Source organism: Cyprinodon variegatus, unplaced genomic scaffold, assembly GCF_000732505.1.
Source record: "Cyprinodon variegatus isolate N-32 unplaced genomic scaffold, C_variegatus-1.0 Scaffold26, whole genome shotgun sequence".
Classification (NCBI taxonomy): Eukaryota; Metazoa; Chordata; class Actinopteri; order Cyprinodontiformes; family Cyprinodontidae; genus Cyprinodon; species Cyprinodon variegatus.
Window position 1 is genome coordinate 1,029,325 of NW_015150479.1, and position 20,313 is coordinate 1,049,637.

General features: G+C 39.8%; 2 protein-coding genes across 2 annotated transcripts in view; one reads left to right on the forward strand and one right to left on the reverse strand.

The window, feature by feature from the left end:
* Positions 1-64: 64 nt before the first annotated feature.
* ndufaf2 (NADH:ubiquinone oxidoreductase complex assembly factor 2) lies at positions 65-19,557 on the reverse strand. The gene is made up of 4 exons (XM_015396002.1): positions 19,369-19,557; positions 6,783-6,872; positions 4,212-4,252; positions 65-2,583 (listed from the first exon to the last, which is right to left on the reverse strand). The coding sequence occupies exons 1-4, from the start codon at positions 19,481-19,483 to the stop codon at positions 2,341-2,343; spliced, it is 489 nt and encodes a 162-aa protein (XP_015251488.1). The 5' UTR covers positions 19,484-19,557; the 3' UTR covers positions 65-2,340.
* A 116-nt stretch (positions 19,558-19,673) lies between these two features.
* The window catches only part of ercc8 (excision repair cross-complementation group 8), a 16,326-nt gene continuing 15,686 nt past the window's right edge, over positions 19,674-20,313 (forward strand). The window contains exon 1 of the mRNA XM_015395991.1: positions 19,674-20,007. Coding sequence (XP_015251477.1) covers positions 19,931-20,007 — 77 coding nt within the window. The 5' untranslated portion in view covers positions 19,674-19,930. The remainder of the gene's footprint in view (positions 20,008-20,313) is intronic.

A 20,313-nucleotide genomic window follows, 5' to 3' on the forward strand; every position in this document is an offset into this window, starting at 1 on the left:
ACTTGTCTGAAGATTAAGCTTTTTGGCTTAATCTTCAGACAGCTTCTAATCAGACTTTGGACATCATACCATGACTTTGTATGTTAAAATATTCATCACAGAAAGCCCCTGCTGTTGGAGCCGCTCTGGTAAAGATGCATGACCATGATCCTGGATTTTATCTGGGTATATCTAGGCCCAAAGTTATTCATATCCCTGATATCCCGACATCTAGGACATCCTGTCATTTTAACTGTATGCTTCTTGTGGCTGGAAGTATTATTAACCTTTTACTGAGACCCAACTGAGCCACTCTGCATTCACAGAATCAGCAGGTAGAGAATCTAAGAATCAAAACCCCAAAGGTACCGTAATTACAAAAAGAACAATAATGGGTTGAATGCTCTAATGTAGAAGAGTTTTCTACAATACTGAGAAGGGATATGAGTTTTTATAAGCATTCTTTTCTTTAAAATTTAAACATTCTTTTTATTTTTTACTGTTTCAAGATTATTATTTGATTCAAGATTATCATATGAGAGATGTCTGACTCATATCTTTCAACCTGAGGATAGCAACAGCAAATGTCAAAGCTTTTCATCTTTCACTATATTTTGTCTGTTGAATTTGCATATTGTTGATAGGTTAAAAACAATTATTTTCATTTCTGAAAGCATTTCATTCAAAATAGGTTAGACACCCAGTCAATGCCCCAAAAATGTGTATTTTATTAAAGCATTTTTGCTCTCCAAAGCTTTTTTCACAAATACGATATTTAAACATTGGTTTGTTTGAAAAGGTTAGAAAACATTTAAGCCCTGAGGTTCTACTTTATCTGGTTTACAGATCATCTTCCCATCCAGAATGAAGGAAAAAGTTGCCATCAGACAAAGAAGATGTATTAAATAATTCTTCCTTGAATTTATATAAAAAACTTTTTCTTTTAACAAGAACCCTGAAATATATAAAACCATGTGAGAAACTAAAAAGTGTTTAAGATCGAATCACTGTAATAAAAGAAGTAACCTCCATGTAATTCGAAAGTTTAATATAAAATCATTTCACACCCTGAGAAATTGCTTAAATGGGTTCAAATCCCAAGTTCAAACTTTTTTGATAGTGAGCTTTGTACAAACAAAAACAAAATAGAGAGGGAAAGGAAATAACAGTGTAAAAGTCTATCCTTCTTTGAGAAAAACCCTGATATTAATGCTTAAACATTGCCCCAAAAAACCTAAACAATACAACAACCAGTACAATGCTTGATGAATGCTGTTTTACTAGCTGATTCATTACAGGACGGTATAGGCTTTTTAATTTTTACAAACACTATGAAATAAAAGGCAGCAGAGTTGTGATACTGGACGGATCACTATGCTCAATAATGAATTATACAGCTGCAACCGGCCCTTTAAAAAGACTTCATGATGCCCAACTCACCAGATATTACAATGACTTTGACACCTCTGGCCTACTTCATGTAGCTTTAAAAGGTTTTATTAAATATAGACAACTTCTCAGTCTTTTTAGCCCTTTGTAGTCTTGAAATAAAAAAAAGGTCTGACATTTTTTACTTTAAAAATATATATATTCTTTTCTGGTTTTATTTTGTTATAGTTGATACTTTAGGTTAACACACGACTCTCCCAAGTATTCAGAAATTTTAAAGAGTACACGTAAAATATATGTTGGTGTGATAAAAAAAACAAAAAAAAACATAAGAAAGCCAGACAATATTTGAAAGTCTTTTAAGTGTCTGATAAAAATATTTATTAAAACAAAAGAACTTCAAGGGGTTAAATAAAGAGCTTGTGGAGGAATATTAAGCTTGTCAAAGAAGTCGATGTCTCATGGAACTGGTGTCAGAACAGATGAGGTCAGGTTTTCAGCTAACAGTCATTGAAGTATTCACAATGCACACCACCAAAGTATAACATCTCATACATTCCTTTTTTTTTTTTAATATTCTTTTCTCAACTAAAATCTGCAGTAGAGTTATTCATATTCCTGTCCTGGATAAATAGTTTCTTTTTTAACCTCCATAAAGCTTTCTGTGTTCCACCTGACTTTATTCCAACTGTTTTATAATTAAAGTTTGATTGAATGATTGCTACACACAATTAATCCATCATATCCTTTGAAGATGGCTAACTCCCATTTATTTCAGTTGTTATGGACACAACGCCTCCCTGCATGAGGTCAGCCACTTCCTGAAGAGAAGAGTTATAGTTTCAACCTGAATTGCTTTGAATGGAGAAAAAGTTTAACTTTGTTCACCTCTGAACAAAGTTATTCATAAATATTCTTTTGGACCGTATGTGACAATGCACAGCATGTCTCTGCCTCTGTGGACGTCTCCACCTATTTCTTTGAGGTGGGCATCCAGGAACCTGGCTGGAACTTGTTTGCAGTGCTGGTTGGCTCCTGGCTGAGCTCCTCTTTGCCAAAAATGGCGGTGGATGCATGGCCCTTGGCTACAGTCCTTGTAGGAGTGGCCACCAGTCCCTCCTCGTATTCCTTAGCCTGAAGGGCCAGATCTTTTTCCTCCACCTCTATGGCCTTCAGCTTAATCTTCTCCCTCTGGGACTCATTCAGCATCAGCTCCTGGGTAACAAATCAAACACATTTTTTTGAGCTTTGGATTGATTATCAGGGATGTTTAAAAGCTTCTGAAATCGTTGTTGAAATTAAAAGAAGTTAATTTTAATAGTGCCTCAGCTACTTTACAAAGATGCACAGGTCAGAAAAAACATGACCATCGATGTGTGAAATGATTACCTTCTTATAAAAGCACCTATTAGTTGGAAGGATATAATGAGAAGCTATTTTGTGCTCAAAATTGCAGCTAAATTAAGATGGGAGTTAAGAGTCTGCAGCAGTTTTATATGCATCAAAAGTAAAGCCTATACCTTGATAACATGATAATGTTTCATTAGTGGATGTAAAAAGATTTCAGATTGATTGAATAAAGAAATTAAAAACTAATTTGCTGTTTTAAAAAACAAAGATAACCTAACAGTTTCAGTTTGATGGTGCACAGTTGAACAATAGGAGCAAACCCCAGTTATTCTTTATAATTCAACTCCATAATAGAAATGTTCAGGCACAAAAAATAAGGGAAATGATTTGTTCTTGCATTAATCCAATAATATACCTGATCTCCTCTTCTGGATCATTGACACTAAAGCAGTGATCTCCATGATAAAGAACCTGTTTATACCTCCTCTACCATCACTATAAACTGGTTAGAAACGGTAGAACTTGGTAAACTGAAAAAAGATAGGAGGCCTTTATAACATATTATCGAAATCAATTTAAATCCTGGAAATGTTTATACAACAAACAGCCCACTGGTGGAATAGTTACCCACTTGAGCCCTGCATCTAGTGTCCAGAGTGATGTTAGCCTTGCCCTGTCTGAGGCGGCCAAAGAGGAAGGGAGGACTGGACATGATGCTGCTGTGTGCTGGCATAACTGAGGGACTGGGGGGGAATCTGTGGCCAAAAAGCTCTGCTTTGGGGAGGGAGACAAACATACTGAGCTGCTTTTCCAGCCTGTTAATGACAGGATTTAATCCAATCAATTTATGTCGATTTGGACCAGGAAGAGAGGGAGCGTGACAAGGGGCAGGGTAATGTGCTGGGAGTGGAGCTTTGGCCGCATCTACGTCGTCCAGCTGTCGATGGCAGAAAATTGGAAGAGAATGTTCTGGCAAAAAGAAAGGCAGGGGATGGCACCGGCTACTGGCAGGGACAGAGGACGAAGAGACAGAGAGAGTGCCTGAGCACCGGCCTTCCAAGGGATTTCCTATAGACCCACATTTCCTTGGCCAAATCATTTCCAGAATTTGTGCATTTAAAGAGCAATTTACCCAGAGAGAGGAGCGCGGCATGCATGAAAAAACTGCATGCTTTTCCTGTTCCCATCTCTGAGAATGCCAGAAATAAAGCACAAAGAGCTGAGATGGAGGCTTGTATTGGAAAAAAGAAGTAAAGTGGGACACAGTGTCAGTGAGCCCCCTTATATTCGCAGGCTGTTTCTGCTCAGTCTCACCATCAATGCACTTCAGCTGCTGTTTATTTTAACACCTGTCCCCTAAAGTTCTAGGATTCAGTATGATAAAACAAATCAAAGCTTTTTTTTCTTTCCAACTCTGCATGTTTCCACTCCCTTGGAGCTAGTCCCCAAGAGTCCAACCATCAGCACAGAGGGGAAACCAGAGGGGGGTTTACCTCAATGGAGGGAGGCTCCTTCCGTCTGCCTCGAACCCAAGCTGCAAGCACAGAAGACAGGAGGAAGGGGAAATAAAACACGAGTGAGAACACCCACACAACAATACGCTGCACAAAAACCTGCAGTCACATTTAAAGGCTGCGGCTCCACCATCACCGTGTAGCAAAAGAGAAAGCCTCCAAGCTTGCAGTGGGATTGGATGCAGGCTTTATGTCACTTTGTAAACTAAAGAGAAACATACAGAGATACTGAGCCTTGCAGAAGTATTCCGTCTCCTTGAACTTGTTCCATGATATGTGACCTACAATAACAGACTTTGTTTTATATGACTTCGATTTTTGAAGTATTTCATAATTTGGAAGAGTACGGAACAAAAACCTCCAACTTTTACAAATACAAATCAGAAAAGTGTGGGTTTTTATTTGTTTCTTTAGTGCCAAGAGACTGATGTCCTTTTTCTTATTTTGAATGTAAATTGACTTATTCCATTGGCAAAGGGACTCACCTGCTCAATTCAAGAAAATAATCCACTTATTTTAAGAAAAATTGACTTGGATGGATTTTTTTTCAGTGCTGAGCCATTTCAGTGGAGCTCTGTCTACGAATCAGGTGGTTTTTCTGCTGGAAGGTGAACCTTTGTCCCAGTCTCAGGTCTTTTTGCAGCCTCCATAGGACTATCCTTCATTTAGCTCCAGCTGTCTTCTTATCATCTCAGCCCTCCTCTAAAGAATAAAACAGCTCGATGAGGCCACTGTGTTTCATTGCACGGATGCTGCATTCCTGTCGATGAGCAGTATTAGTTTTCCTCATTTGGTATAAATTTAAATTTGTTTTTCCAACTAAAAACCTGTATTTGTGGTTGGAAACCAATAATTTAACTTTACCTGGAATTAAAATCCTTAATTGTGTAAAGAAAACATCAAATTAAACAATTAAGTTGCTGAGGAAATATCTACCTCAAGTTAAAGGTAATATTGCTCTAACTCACATGAAAATGGGTGTGGCTGCTAAACCATGAGCCTGGCTGCTGTTGCAATTAATCCAGTCTACTCAATGTCCCAGAATATGAATGTCTATGACAGGAGGGCAATTGGTTTTCTAGTGAACATGTCTCTGATATCAAATCGAGAGAATTATTAAAACCTCATTGCTACAATCGTAAAAACTAAAGATTCAGCTCTAAAATATCATGAATTATAAAGCCTATCTCTGTAGTAAGATCATATGAAATTGTTATGCATTTACTCTATGAAATAAAGATTATTTTAAAATTTTGTCAATGTACATTTATGGCTCAGAATATCCTATTTTTCTTAACTTAATTTAAATGAGAAAGATCAGTTTAAAGTTTTAAGTTGGTTTAAAGTATTAATTTTTTCCCTGTTTTGCATTTAGGTCCAAAACCTTAAAGTCACTGACAACAGGACCTCCCGCCTGGGTTGGGGGCTTCTGCAGCTCCTCCAGAGCCACCACTTCTCTTTTAGCTATTCTCCAGTTAATACCCTCCTTTCCTAGGTTTGCAGTTTCACTCTGTTCAATGTCTAGCATATTGTTTTCTAACTTTTATTGCTTTAAACTTCACCACAGCTTCATCCCCGACCTTTCTGCTGAGTTCCTTGTTCTTGGTGATGCTGTTTGTTCACTAATCCTATCCACTACTACCTACTCAGATCGGTTGGGTGCGGTTCTACAGCGTTCTCTGGCCCTCTTCTGTCGCTCTGACGACAGAGTCTGACAACCGCCATCAGTCAACGCTAATGTTGTGTTACTTTTTGGACTGTGGAATCCATCTTGCTATTAATGACCCCACCCTAACTGAGATGGTAGGCCTTTTAGGAGCAGCTGGATTTAAACTGAGATTCAATTTAAAATTTCAACTTAATCTATTACTTTCTTTCAAGTTTTCATGTCAATAATGAATGCAAAACAGCAGCCCAGGCCGCAGTCCAGGCCGGTAAGCCCCACATCTGGGAAGAAAACGCTTCCATCATCCTCCATCTCCAGCTTTCAAAGCATAGCCTCTGTCCCTGCTTTCCCTCTACAGCAGAACTCCCTCCACCACTCGCCCTTTCCTCTCCCACTGTTGAAGGAGCTCCATTTTGGCTGAACAGAGCAGGTTAAAGGGAGCCAGAAAGAGAGAGAGCGCAATTTTGCAACTCTTGCTCCAGCTAGCATGGGGATTCTAGGCCTCTTTCATCCGTTTCTTATTTGCATCCTGATGAAAATGCATGAGGGATGGGGCGAGGCAGGATGAGGGGGTTTAAGGTGGATAAAGCCAGTCTGAGACACAGGGAACAGTTTGTATCCAGTTGTGAGACATGTGAAACACTATTTTATGGTACGGTTGTATAACACCGGCAGAAGGCTTCTTTGATAAACTCGTTCCCAGCCCCCATCCCATCTTGCAAGATGGAGAAAAAAACCCAAATCACAGGATTAGCCGAGGTCCCAGCAGAAGAAGCCATGAGGCTGCCATTCCCTTTTATTTTTGCTGCATTTTCTGGGGGTTTTTTTTGTTGAAATTTGTGATAAGTACAATATGCAGCACAGATTCTGCAGTCCAAACTTACCTTCCCACTCCATCGGAATGCTGCCCTCCATATATTCATGCTCTGCAGGATTGGCTGCCTCCACTATCCGCTTGGCACGAACATGCCTCCCTGGAAAGGGACAAAAAAAAAACAACAAAAAACAAAACGATTCAAAAGACAGCAAGTGTGATTTGATGAGGTGTTCGCCAATGTTGCACACGAAATGCAAAGGGATATATAAACACAAAGCAGTCCAGACACAATGCTCTCCAGACACACAGACGAATGCACGCAGGGATGACAGCGCTGTGACAGGCCATGGATGATTACCCCGTGGCCCTCGGGCCCTTCTCCTCAGATCTCGCTGAGTGGCTCCAAATCTGGGCTAAGCCTTTATGCAAATCGGCCTTTCCTTTAACCCAACCAACCACGGCCCCCCTCCAACAGCTACCTCTTCCAATCACAGCGCCCTGGCTAACAATGCCCTCCAAAATCAACATCAAGCACAGCAGGAGACAAAAGAGGTCAGATATCAGAGGGAACAGGAGAGGCATGAGCTGCTTGGAATATTAAGTGCTCCTTCTCCCTATCTGTATACAGCACGACGCTCGCTGGCAGCAAGGCCACTGCCAATTATTTTGGTCAAATCTGCTGATTAGGCAGGTTTAGCTGGCACGTGGTGACATGGAGACGGCAACCAAAGGAGAGGGAGGGGAACTACGGAGACAGGAGAAGAAAGAGCCCATTTTCGTAGGGCCTCCTTTACCGTCGTCATGTTCAAAAATAACAAGTTCTGTGTTTCCATAGTTTCTCCTCTAGCAGGTAGTCAGATGTCTATCTGTGAAAGGATGAGGCGAGGAGGGAGGAGGAAGAAGCAGAGAGAGAGAGAGAGAGAGAGAGAGAGAGAGAGGGAGAGTGATGATGCATGGCGAACATGGCTTGAAGGAGAAAAATGTATGGGCAAGGAAAACAACACGCTCCAAAACACAGACAATCTGTCAGGATTCCATCACAGTCGCTCCGCAGCTCACTGGACATGGACAAATAGAGACCAGCAGCACCACGTGCACCGCAGACTGATGGCCTTAATGTTTGCTTCAGCCATAACAGATAGCTTTGGCACTGGGATGGATAAACGATGGCCCTCCAAAGTGACAAACTGAGTTCTGTTTACGAGCCTTAGTTTCCCCCCCTTGAAAGTCAGCGCCTGTGCTTTTCTGTAATTATGTCTTGTGAGGATGCTTCTTTTCCATACTTTATCCACCCCGTGCAGTAATCAGGTCAGCTAATTAGGCTAGTAATGCTTTAGTTCTGCCTTGGTTCCCACCAGATTGAAGCTAAAGGGCCTAGCAGGCTCCAGCCCTGCATGTGGCTTCATGTCTCTGATATCCAAAACCCAGCTTTCTGTAAAACTAAACTAATCAGGATCAAAATGAACAACATGATCCTTAAATTAGCTAACAAGTAAGATCTTGGATGTTTCTTGAGAAACAAAATTCTAGAAGCTTTGCCTACATAGCGCAACCAAAACAAGTGCCAGCAAACAAAAGGCTGAAACTCTAGACGATTCTAAATTAGGCGTTTAACAGGTATGCTAATTATAAGCAGATCATATCCATATTTGCATCAGGAGTGGGTGGCAGCAGAATGTAATGGGAAAATTGCATCAAAGTCCCCTCATGTGATGTGCTTAGTGAGCTAATACCTAAATAATCTGCATAAAGAAGGGAGCTTACCTTTCTCTGCATCCCTTACCCAGGATTGTTATGACAAATACCATTTGTTTTGGATCCTCCCAGCATGTTTGAAATGGGAGGATCCAAAATGTGTACAAACTGTATTTGGATTTGAAATAGTTACAACCACAAACCTCAGTGTGTTTCATTGGGATTTGATGAGATAGACCAACACAAAGTGGGAAATTATCATGAATAGTGCATCTAAATTCAGTCCTTTAACCCTCAAGATTTATCTAGATTAAAAATGCAGCATTAGTGTCAGTGGACAAAAAGAAGCCATTTGACATTTAGTAGGCAACACAGCATACATTCCAATTCACAGGAAAAACAATCTAGGAATGACTAAAAAGTTCTTTGATTAAGCCTATTTACCCTTAATTTGAGAAGTTAGATGAGATTTGCCAATGGAATCAGTATTTTTACTCTTAAAATAACACAATTAGATAATATGCATGTGAAATAAGACAATACAACAGTTTTTTTTATTTCAAATGTAAAGTGTCTCACTTACCTCCTAAATTAAAAAAATGCAGTTATTTTAAGTAAAAAATGACTTATTTAGATTTCAGGTTTTTTTGCTTTGTTAAGCAAGGAGATCTGATTAAATGAGCCCAATGCTGAACTTTCATGCCTGCATGCAAAACACTGTATAGCCTAACGCTAATGCTTCACGAAAAGCTAAAACAATGGCCACAAATAAACATGGTATAGAGAGCATCATGCTGTAGGGCAGCGGAGCAGAGTTTAAGGGAAGAGTTTTTTTTCTCATGTTGGTGCAGCTACATTCCACATATAAAATACCAATAAGAGTATTTGTCAAGACAAAAATACATTCTGCATTCAAGTTATTTTGCAAAGAAGAATGTGCAAAAATATTTTGTGCAAAGAAGTGTTAAGGTGGTAGAAAACACCTGAAAAATACTTGCAGTTGTAGATGAAACAAATGTGGTTCTAAAAGGCAATAATTTAAGGGGCTGAATACAGAGCCATTCTATCATATTGAGATTTTTTTTTTTTGCGTTTAAAATGTTTGAAACAATGTAGCCTTTTGCTGCCATGTAGCTTTTTGCTTCATATTTGCAATATCAAAGTACTTTGTGTGGGTTGGTAACATTAAATTCAACTAAAATACCTTAAAATTAGAGGTGGTAATGGAAAAAAAAGGTTTACGAGGGGAAGATCCTTTTGCAAGACACTGCAGAAAGTGACACTGGATATAAACTAGATGCAACAGACCTTTGGAAGCTTTGGAGGCAGGACATTTGAATTTATATTTTTTGGTAACCAGATCTTAAAGATTTTAGATGCAAAAACAAAACAAACACATTCAAATGTCATTTAAAAGAAACTTTGACCAATCTCACATATTCAAATATTTAATATCTTGAAATTAAAATCTGAAGCAAATCTTACTTGTTTGTAAAAATAATATAATATCCAGAAGAATTGATAATCTACGAATAAAAAAAAAAAGGTATAGTAGCTAAATAGTCGTATGTTAATGATGTTATGTGATGTTATTGCTGGCACAGCCAATCACCAGTTTGCAGTCTATCCATCAGCTCCACAGCACTTTCTGCACCTTCCACAAGAGACACAGAGAGCTATGAAGGGTTTTAGGAGCTCACAATCTCAGCGGGACCCCTCATGACATGTCTGCCTCCTCATCATTCACTAGGGAGAAGCCTATTTACTAGGCAAATACACACCTGTACACACACACAAGCACACAACTGGCTAGAGAGCAAGGCAGATTAACCTGAGGGACAGGAGCGAGGACGCTGCCTCTTTACCGTGAAGGACAAACGCAGCGCCGCCTTGGAGAGGAGGGGGAGGGTCCAGCGGCAGGGAGGAATGAAACCCCACAGCATAAATATTCATGAGCCATCTCACCTGTCTGAGCACAACTCATCTGTGAGGCTGGCTGTGAATCCTTGGGGGAGGGGAGAGGAAAAGGAAGGGAGGAAGGAAGGATGCAGGAGTGGGATGGGATGGGTGAGGGGGGTTGCTGTTGCAGAGGTACCTCAATCCTTCCCATTCGTTAAAAGAAGACATGATGCGCTCGGAGGGCTGCTCCTTGAACCCTGAACACACCCCACTAAACTCCATCACCTGCTTCAACACCCACAGCCCCCCCACCCCCCAACAATCTCACACATCAGCTCCCCTGTGGGTACAGCTGGGGGCGGCCCGAGAGGTTCTTCACCTCTACAGCGTCATCCAAACATCTTTCTACGATCTATTTTGCTGTGCCTTGTTTTTCTCTGTACTCATTTTTTTTTCTTGCAGAAAAAGAAGTCAGGGGGAAAAAATGTTACTCAACAACAGCTGAAGAGATTCCTTGAAACTAACTGAAACCATCAGATTGAGCTCTGTGCACTTGATTCCAACAGGTAGATTATGTCACTACTGCCCTCCTCTAGCAGCAATGACATTTACATCTTTTAAAAACATCTTTTCATCTGTGTTGTACGAGAACAGAGAACAAGACAGCAGAATCAGACCCAGTCCCTTAGGTTTGTCCCTTGTCAGCCTCCAGCCTCTTCTTTTGAGGAGTACCAACAAGTCACTACACAATCCTGGCATTAAAAGAAATAGAAAAATACAAGAGTAGCCCAACAAAATAAATGATCTAGATAACCAGATAGACTCCCGTTCTTCAGGGTAGATATCCTGCATGTTTTAGATGTGTCCCTAACAACAGTGAGAGAGCCTGTTGAAGAAGTCATCGTCTGCATCTTGGACTACTTCCATGTTAAAACGTGTATCTTTGTGTTGGGCTTCAATTACAACCTGCCTGAAAATCAGAAGTGTGAAAGAAGTGTGGGCTCACTGTGCAAACTAGAAATTTGATTCTGTGTTGCCATCGATCCTGGAAGGACGTTAATATTATCCTGCAGTCTGTATTTCACCAAAGAGGGAATTCCAAAAAAGGGACTCACCTGCAGACAAGTGTTGCTGCATGTGCAACTTTTACCAAATGAGCAAAAGACTAGGAAACAAAGATAAATTAAGCTAAATATGCTAATATCAATATGTCAAGTCAAATTTTATGGATGTCCACTTTTTCATTTCCAATATGATACTAATACTGCAGCTTTGAGAATTTGCTGATATCGAAACTATCAGACATTTGCGATACTGGCTGATTGAATCCGATATCAGTTTTTTTGCTAATATCAGACCGATATTCAATATTATTATAGGATTGGGACATCCATATCAAATTCTCCTAAAAGAAAAAATAGAGGTATAAAAAGTAGTTTGAATAAACATTTTAATTTTTTCCCCCCTAAAATTGATTAAACATGAATTTACAGTCAATTTCAGAAGGCCTTCATAAGTGAAATACCAGGTTAAGTTTCCTTTAATGACTACTTCAACAGAAACAGGAAATGTATAAAAGACGTAGAAGACACCCATATGACCAACTTTGATGAAATCCTAAGCTTTATAAAAATCTACTGAATTCCATACTCAATCAGTTCTATTTTCAGCCTATTTAGAAAATATTTTTAGGGAGCAGGTTTGCATTTAATATGGGTAATTTAAAGCTAAGAAACCCTAAGCCAAGAAATCAAAAGGGTAAAAAAAACAATTTAATATCACTTAATATTACATAAAGCCCTCACAAATGATCTGACTAAACTTAATGACCTCTTCAGGCTGAAAGTAATTGGTAAGAAAATAATGTCACAGCTTTTAGCAGAATATTTTTAAATATTACCTGGGTTCTTTGTTATTTTTCAAATTATAATTGAGATGTTAACCTTTTTGATTTAAAGTGTATGTTTAAGAAAAATTATAATTACTGTAAAGTTTCAACAGAACAATTTTTTTTCCTGATTAAAGAAAAATCTTTAGAGGTAAACATGGCCGTCTTAGACTTAGATCTTCCACCAGAGGGCAGAAGATGGATCAATAATTGGATACAGCTGGTAATAGAGAAAAGTACAACAAAGGGAAGAGCTGTAGATAAACATATCTAACAAAAATGATAAGTCATGTATTAGCTATAGTCCCATGGTGTTGAGAAAACAGGAAATTGTAACATTGTTTAATATTGCAATTCCCTCATCAGTGTGAAAAATCTACATTTTTCTCCCTTTAGATGAGGTCTAGCTCCTCATCAGGTCTGGCTGCCAGCAGCAATCAAAATCCATCCATAGATTTAATATAAACTAGTGTAAATTGCAACTACCGTACATTGAACTTTGACTGGGTTTACAAGGATGAACACAATATAGCAATAAGAGCAGGTTTTATAGATTGTGCAACTCTAAGTTGAAAAAAGTGTCAATAAGATAATTCTGATCTAAATGGTGACACATCTGTAAAGAGGGCAGCATTTTAAACCTCACAGGATGATGATTAAAAAAATCTAACTAAAAGGCATTCTTGATGAAGAAGGCATTTCAGGCAGTATTCAGCAAAGTTTAACCATCTCCAGCTGAGCCGCGTGTGAGGAATGGGTGAACGTATGCATCTTAACAGGCAGCCTCATGAAGATGGAGCGATCCAATGAGCATCGCTGATACATGCGGGCAACCGCGCGCCAGTATGGACGCCCTCTGTTCTCCCGCCCAATTCCTTTTCCAGGAGGAAAACATAAATCACAGAAGGGATGTGTGAGGCCCGTAACCATGGTTACCCATTATCCTAATGCCTAGTGATGTGAGATGAGGTATAGAGGAAAAAGGCGGGTCATTGTTTTCCATTGGAGATGCCTGGGTGGAGGGGTTGCTGCTGCTGATCGGTTTTATTCATTTGTTGAGCTTTGAGAATTTCATATTTTATAGTAAAATCTCAGATGCACTCTGATTTTGTTCAACTACATCTAAAGGAAGGAAGGCAGACCAACATAAAGGTGGCAGTGGCCCACTCTGTCTCAGACCACCAATTCTTACCAAGTTACTCACCACCCCCCCAAATGGCTTGTAAAAGGAACTAGGGCAGAACAGGAAGTCAGGATCCTTTGTGAGGCTATGGAGCAGTCTGGACCCCCCTTTCCTTTCCTTCCTCTACACCTCCCGTGAGGCCCATGTGTCTGTTGTCCACAGACCTAGCTGTCCACCCCTTTCTGTTTACCTTTAATCCTCCCATGGTGCCCACCGCTCTCTTTTTCCGTCCATTACACCTTTAAAATCCAGCTCTCTCTCACCATTAAACTACCTCCTCCATTTATTCACCCACTCATTTCCCCCTTTCTGTCAGAAACCCTCCTTTCACCCTCACTCCATCCTTTCTTTCTCTCAGCCCGCTCTATAATTTCACCCCAATATGTCAGCACCTTCTTTGTTCTTTGTCACTCACCCCATGTACCCCACCTTCTTTTCCACCCTTCAATAGTTTCCCCTGGTCTTATCTCTTCTCCTTTCCCTTTCCTCGTTGCCTTATTTCTCTCTGCCTGTCTGCTTTATTAAAATATTCTGACTTGAATGAGCAGCGGCAGGCTCCCGGAGCCGTCTGTTACTGTGCCTTACCTGTCTGTCAGCTTTCCAGGTTGAGTTTCTGACCGACAAAGAGTCCTTTGGTGTCAAAACAAATCTAGGCCAACTGAATATGATCATTTTACATTAATGCAATGCTTCCTTAACTTTGTATGGCAGACTGAATGTAAAAACAACAATCAAATAGAAAATACTTCACTATTTCTGGAAATTATCCATAATTGGAATTTCTTTGCCAATAATACTTCCAACTGTTTTTCTCTCCAGCAGGTTATCATATTAACAGACAAAAAACATTACCCGATTATTGTTAAACAATAATTTCAGCTCAGCTGACCTGGTTGGAGAATTTATGCAAACACTGGTTTTCAAAGCACTGCCACTGATTTGGAATTGGCTTTTTTTCTGTTTCTGCTAACATACATCCAGCACCAAATGAAAATTTTGATGATCTCCACGTCATAGTTGGCAAATGCTCTTTGAAACTCAACCACATAAATACCTTTACAAATACTCACTGCTTTCCAAAAGTAATACTGGGCATGTCCCAGAGCATTCCCAGTAACAGCAATCCTAGCTATTCTATAATGATCTTCTACAAGTTATGAGATTCATCACAAAGGTAAGACACCCTTTTAAGGTTAAGGGCAGGGCAAACAAAACTGGAGAACAGAGACATGTTGTGATGTCTTACCATAATCCACCTGAAAAGATACCTTTTTAGTGATTTTAATCTATTTTAATGTTAACTTTAGGTCTCAAACAACCAGGGTACCTCCTTTCCCAATAATATAATGCTAGCTGTGTCCTCAGCTTTGCAATATATAGTTGAAATTTTCCTGCTTATCAGTCTATATGGATGACCCTTTTTTTTTTCACTTCACCAAAGCTTTATCCCTGACCTGTCTGTGGCCTCCACAGAACATTTGGACTTAGATTAAATTAAAAGCAACAAGGGGACATTTGGAAACTCTTGCTTGTACTCTATCTTGTTTTAGGATGATCAGATCAAATGGCTGCCTTACTGATTTTCCCTTCCATCTCACAATTTGGACTAATGTGTGTTGATCTGTAGCTTTAAAGATTCACTGAGGATTTTGCCACAAAATGTGGAAAAAACTTCATGGAGCATGAAAACTGCAAGACGCTGCAAATATCTCCAGCTTCACTGCAGATAGGCAGCCTTTAATTGACCTTCACAACACTTGAACCCCCGTCACTGGATCACAGCCCACTTGGATTGGTCTGCCACTGAAAACAAATACAGCCGCCCTCACATTTTCAGCATCTATTTCTTCAAACGTCTTTTTAATGAACAAGAGAAGTCACTCCATGATGAGCCACAAGACGCACATGCAAATACGCTCTTGGCAAGACGCACAGAGCTAGATGAGCTAAACCCTATAACGATTAAACAACCTTCATTTAAACCCCCACGCATTGAATCGTCGCTGATCAATTAGCATGATTTACAGTGGTGGCTCTGGACACCGACGCTCCTGTAAACACTGACTCTGTGTCCTATGGTGGGATAGACCTTCCTTCATCACGCCCAGGGGATGACTTGTGGCAGAATGAACAGCCATTTGGACCCTCATCCCTTTCCGCTGTGAGTCTTTGGGTGGAAATATGAGGCTTGACTCAACACTCTGATGACACTCAGCCATCTGTTGTTGTGTTAAGTGTGTTGGGGCATGAAGTGGAGAGAAAACACACAACTAATGATTTGTTCCCCCTCCTCCCAACTTTCCTTTAAAATACAAATGTGAGGTGTGCAGCTGTCGTTGTACATTAATGGACACACTAATGCAGAAGAACACACCTCCTTCCTCGGTCCCCTGGAAATAGCAGAACTGAGCCCTATTTCACTTCATAGAACCAAACTGGGGAATCTAATAAATAATAGACAGAGAGCGGGAGGGGAGTTAGCGATACGATGACAAGTCAATGCCTCTTTTCTCTCTAGTACACCTCCAAAGCACCTCTGAGTCTCCTCCATTCTTCACATGGCGAACGGAGACCAATGGATTAAAACTGCATAGCGCACACACACACACACGGCTAAAACGAACAGCTCTAAAAATACATCCCTTTCACCGAGACATGAAAGGAAACTGCCTTTCCCCTGTCCGGTATTGAGCAGCCATTGATTCCAAGACAAAGGCTACACCTCCTCAAAGAGGTAAGAAAAAAATAGCAATCATACAGGCAATTATTTTCAAATGTGCCTGCAGCAGCCGATAATGTCAGCGCGCCTCTCTCTTCCCTAAATAAGAAGAGGGGAGGGAAGGGAAGAGGAGGCGGGCGTCTGTGCTGCAGGTCTGGGCGCTGAAGACGAATGAGCCCATCCAGAGGGCGCTCAGACTTTCATCTGGGCAGCATGACACGGCGCCCCCATGCAGCGCGAGCCAGAGCTGGACCTGGAGGATAGAAGCATTCAGATAAAGACTATATCAGCTAGTCTAGATTCTCAGGTCAGCTCAGGGAAACAGCAGCAAGGCAAAGACTTTCTAAGGCCTGTTGCCTTACTTGTAGGCCAGACGCACGGGGACTCCTCAGCCTATATAATAGCTCTGTGTACGCGCTTTGGAGCTTCTAGACCAGAAGCAGATACAGCTTTCCTTTCTCTCTATCTGCAAGTCTGTCTTATACCCATGGCCTTTCATTTTGACGATAACCAACATCTGAGGATAGGGGTTTAGAAGGCTCTCTGCTGGGTCTATCCCTCCATGCTACTTTTTTGAATAGAAATCTTCACTGGATTCACTTCAAAGGAGGAAAAAAAAATCTAGAGACAGTGATTTAAAGGAGGAGCAAAGAAAAAAAGCACAACCCAAAAAAAGTTGTTGAAATCAAATCAGATAAATACAAGAAAGTGCCAAACCACAAAAAAAAAGGAATATTTACTCAATCATGGCAGCCATTATAATCATACAACCGGCTCGGAGAATTCCTTACGCCCCAGTTTTCAAAAGTTAACGGATGGCGAGAGGTAGAAAATGGGAGCAGCAGAGCATGGGTAAATGTGGAGTGATGGACAAACGGGTAGACAGAGCGAGGAGACAAAAGACAAAGAAACTCCTTACCTACTTGGAGCAAAACTTATGTGTTTGAGTGAAAAGCCCTGCGGCCTCTGCCTTAAGGCCCTGAGTCCATGCCTGGCCTATCACTTTAAGATCAAAAGCTAGCTCTTGCAAGACATATGGACTGAATAATGAATATGATTTAGTTCCACAAGGTTGAAAGGAGAGAGAATGATGTAACCCTTGCACTGCACCCTTGATGTTCATTATAAATGCAAATACCAGCATTTATTTGGGACCGCCTGCTGCTTAGACTTGTGTTTACCGCAACCTTTATAAAAAAAAAAATGTTTGTTACACAAACCAGCTAGCCTTTCTGTAGCTGTCAGTCTCTGCGATGGGACAGTGCATACATTAGCCTGTAAGCATAGTAGAGAGCAGCTTTTGTGATGTCTCATTTGAATAGGTTGACAGGCGGGTGTTGGTGGGTAGGTGGCTGGTAATGAATTATAAATATGAGATGGGTAAGAGACTTCACCCCCACCCCCCACGCAAAAACTGCTGAGGAAAGGTTAGTCAAAAAAAGTCAAACTCAGCCGGAGAAAAAGGAGACTCTCAATCTGCAATGGGCGGATGCTTCCACAGCATGATATCGTGGTGAAGCATTGTTCAAGCTAGATAAGGTATGTGTGATTGAGATATATGGAGGTAGATCGGTCTTAATTATCACAAATGCACATATGTGAGTCATGCATACACTGGACAAGATCCACACATGCACAGAATGATTTAGGTAAAAAACAAAACAATCCACACAAACACAGAACAAGGGCCACACATGCACAGAACAAAATTCACCATTTCTGGTCCATAAACAATTATAAATAAAATTATAATTGTTAATTTAATTTAAATAAATTAAATGTGGGATCTGGGGATAGCCATCCCACGTGGAGGACTTTCTTGTGAACGGCTTATACACGGGAGCTTTGTGATTGGTGGCAAACCATCCCCCGTTTAAAAAAAATAAAACTGTGTATCGAAGCACCTCAGGAGAGTCTCAAAAATCCACACACAAATGCAGGGAAGTTTAAAGACTACTGATAATTTGTAATTTCCTTTTTAATTGTTTATGGACCAGAAATAATTTGGTGAGTCTTGTTCTGTGCATATGTGGATCTTGTGTGCTTGCTTAAATCGTGTTGTGCATGTGCAGATCTTGAGCTGTGTGTGTGTGTGAATTTTTTTGTGCTTGTGTGAATCTTGCTGTGCATGTGTGGATCTTTCCCTGTGCGTGTATGAATCATATATGTGTATTTGTGAAAATTGAGACCAATCTAGCTCCATATTTCTAAAAGTCAAGGTGCATCTAAATACATTGCTACTTTGCAAGAAATGTGACAGTGTGAGGCCCACATATAAAGTCCTGTACCGACAGCAGCAGATGTTCAATCTGTGTCATGTTGGTCATGATCATCGCCTCCAAACTTCAAATTTGTATAAACCAATATATAGTTTGCAATATATAGTTGAAATTGTCTTACAACAATATTGAAATATTGTGTACTTTTCACAATAGAGTTGGCAATAAAGCTCAGCTCTATGCTTTTATATGGGAAAAAAGTCTGACTTTAATCTCAGAATTCTGACTTTTTTCTCAGAATTCTGATCTTAATCTCATCTTTTTCCCATATTAAACAGAAAGAAAATTTAAAAATAATTTTTTTTTGGACACACTCAACCTGTTAAGATGACTTCCTGGAAGAGGATTAGGGCCACTGTAAAAAAATGTTAACAGCTTTTTAAATTTTATTTCAGTTTTAAATGGGAAAAAAGTCTGACTTTAATCTCAGAATTCTGACTTTTTTCTCAGAATTCTTACTTAAATCTCACCTTTATCCCATATTAAACTAAAAAAAATTTTAAAATCTTAAGAATTCTGACTTTAATCTCAGAATTTTGACTTTAATCTCAAAATCCTGACTTTAATCTCAGAATTCTGACTTTAATCTCAGAATTCTGACTTTAATGTCAGAGTTCTGACTTTTTTCCTATATAAAATTGAAATAAAACTTAAAAATCAGTAATTTTTTTTTCCAGTCTTCTTCCGTAGCATGCAGCTCTGACTCCAATGTGGATTAATTTGCGACCTTAAACAGTAGCTTAATATCTGACTGATTATTTTTATAAGACGGTAACGCCATCTAGCTGCAATAATGTAGAACTACGACTTTGAGAGACTAAGGACAGAAGGAGCCTGGGTAAGGTTAATGTCATAATATACAGCAAACAACCACATTCGTTTAAATAACTTACTCAGTTGCTTTATTGTTTTTTTTTTTCTGAGTAAGAATTCACTGAAAACTCGTTAGTAGCCTATAAATGCAGCAGAAACTGAAGAGTTTAAGTATACCTGTCCACGTCTTCTGTTCGGGGATTAGGTAATATCTATTCCCCAAATGATCTGTCCCGACGTGTTCACGCACTACCCCAAAAGTTCGCCGTAGGAGGCCACCAATCTTGCTCATCTTTAGCGGACAATTCGGGGGTTCTGGAGAGAAATGTTTCCTCTGGTGACAGCACGCAGGTCTATGGACGCTCACGTTGCTACGACACAAACCCTGCCGTGTCATGATTGGCCATTTTTACAGCTCCAGCCAATCACAGAAGTTATTGTTTTTGCGTCACTAGCCAACATGGCGGCTTATTGTTTAGAATCGATAGGAAGCTAGGAATATAGGAGCTTTTTCCTAAAATAACGAACAGAAGTTCAAAAGTATCACTTTTTAAATACACAGTACGATTTAAGGCAAACTGTATTTAAATAAAATGCTTCATATAATACTGTTGTATGTCCGCGTGGATTATAAGATGACTTCAAGTAGGTGACATGCTAGCTTTGAAAGTAGTTAGCTACCATTAGCACTAAATATATAGTTTTGAATATCAGAACCAGATTTCTTTAGGTTGCAGCGATGTTAGGGTTCCTATCAGCGAGGCAGACTGGTCTGGACGATCCACTGCGGCTTAGACGTGCAGAATCAACGAGAAGGTGAGAAAAAATAAAAATAAAACAACTTCCCAGATTGATATTTGCTGCCTTCGTGTGGTCTGGTAAAGATGACCCTTAGCATTTCTAAACTGGAACTGACCAGCGCGTTGTGTTCAAGTGCTTTTTTTTTTTATTGAGGAGAGAAACATGTTAAATCCAAAGATGAACATGTCCTGCTACTGGAGGAATTCATCGACTGACTGCCAGCGAACATCTGATAAAATTAAACAATAACGGTCATTTTGAAAATTACAGAAGTTTAAATGGTGATATTTTGTTAATATACACTATATTGCCAAAAGTATT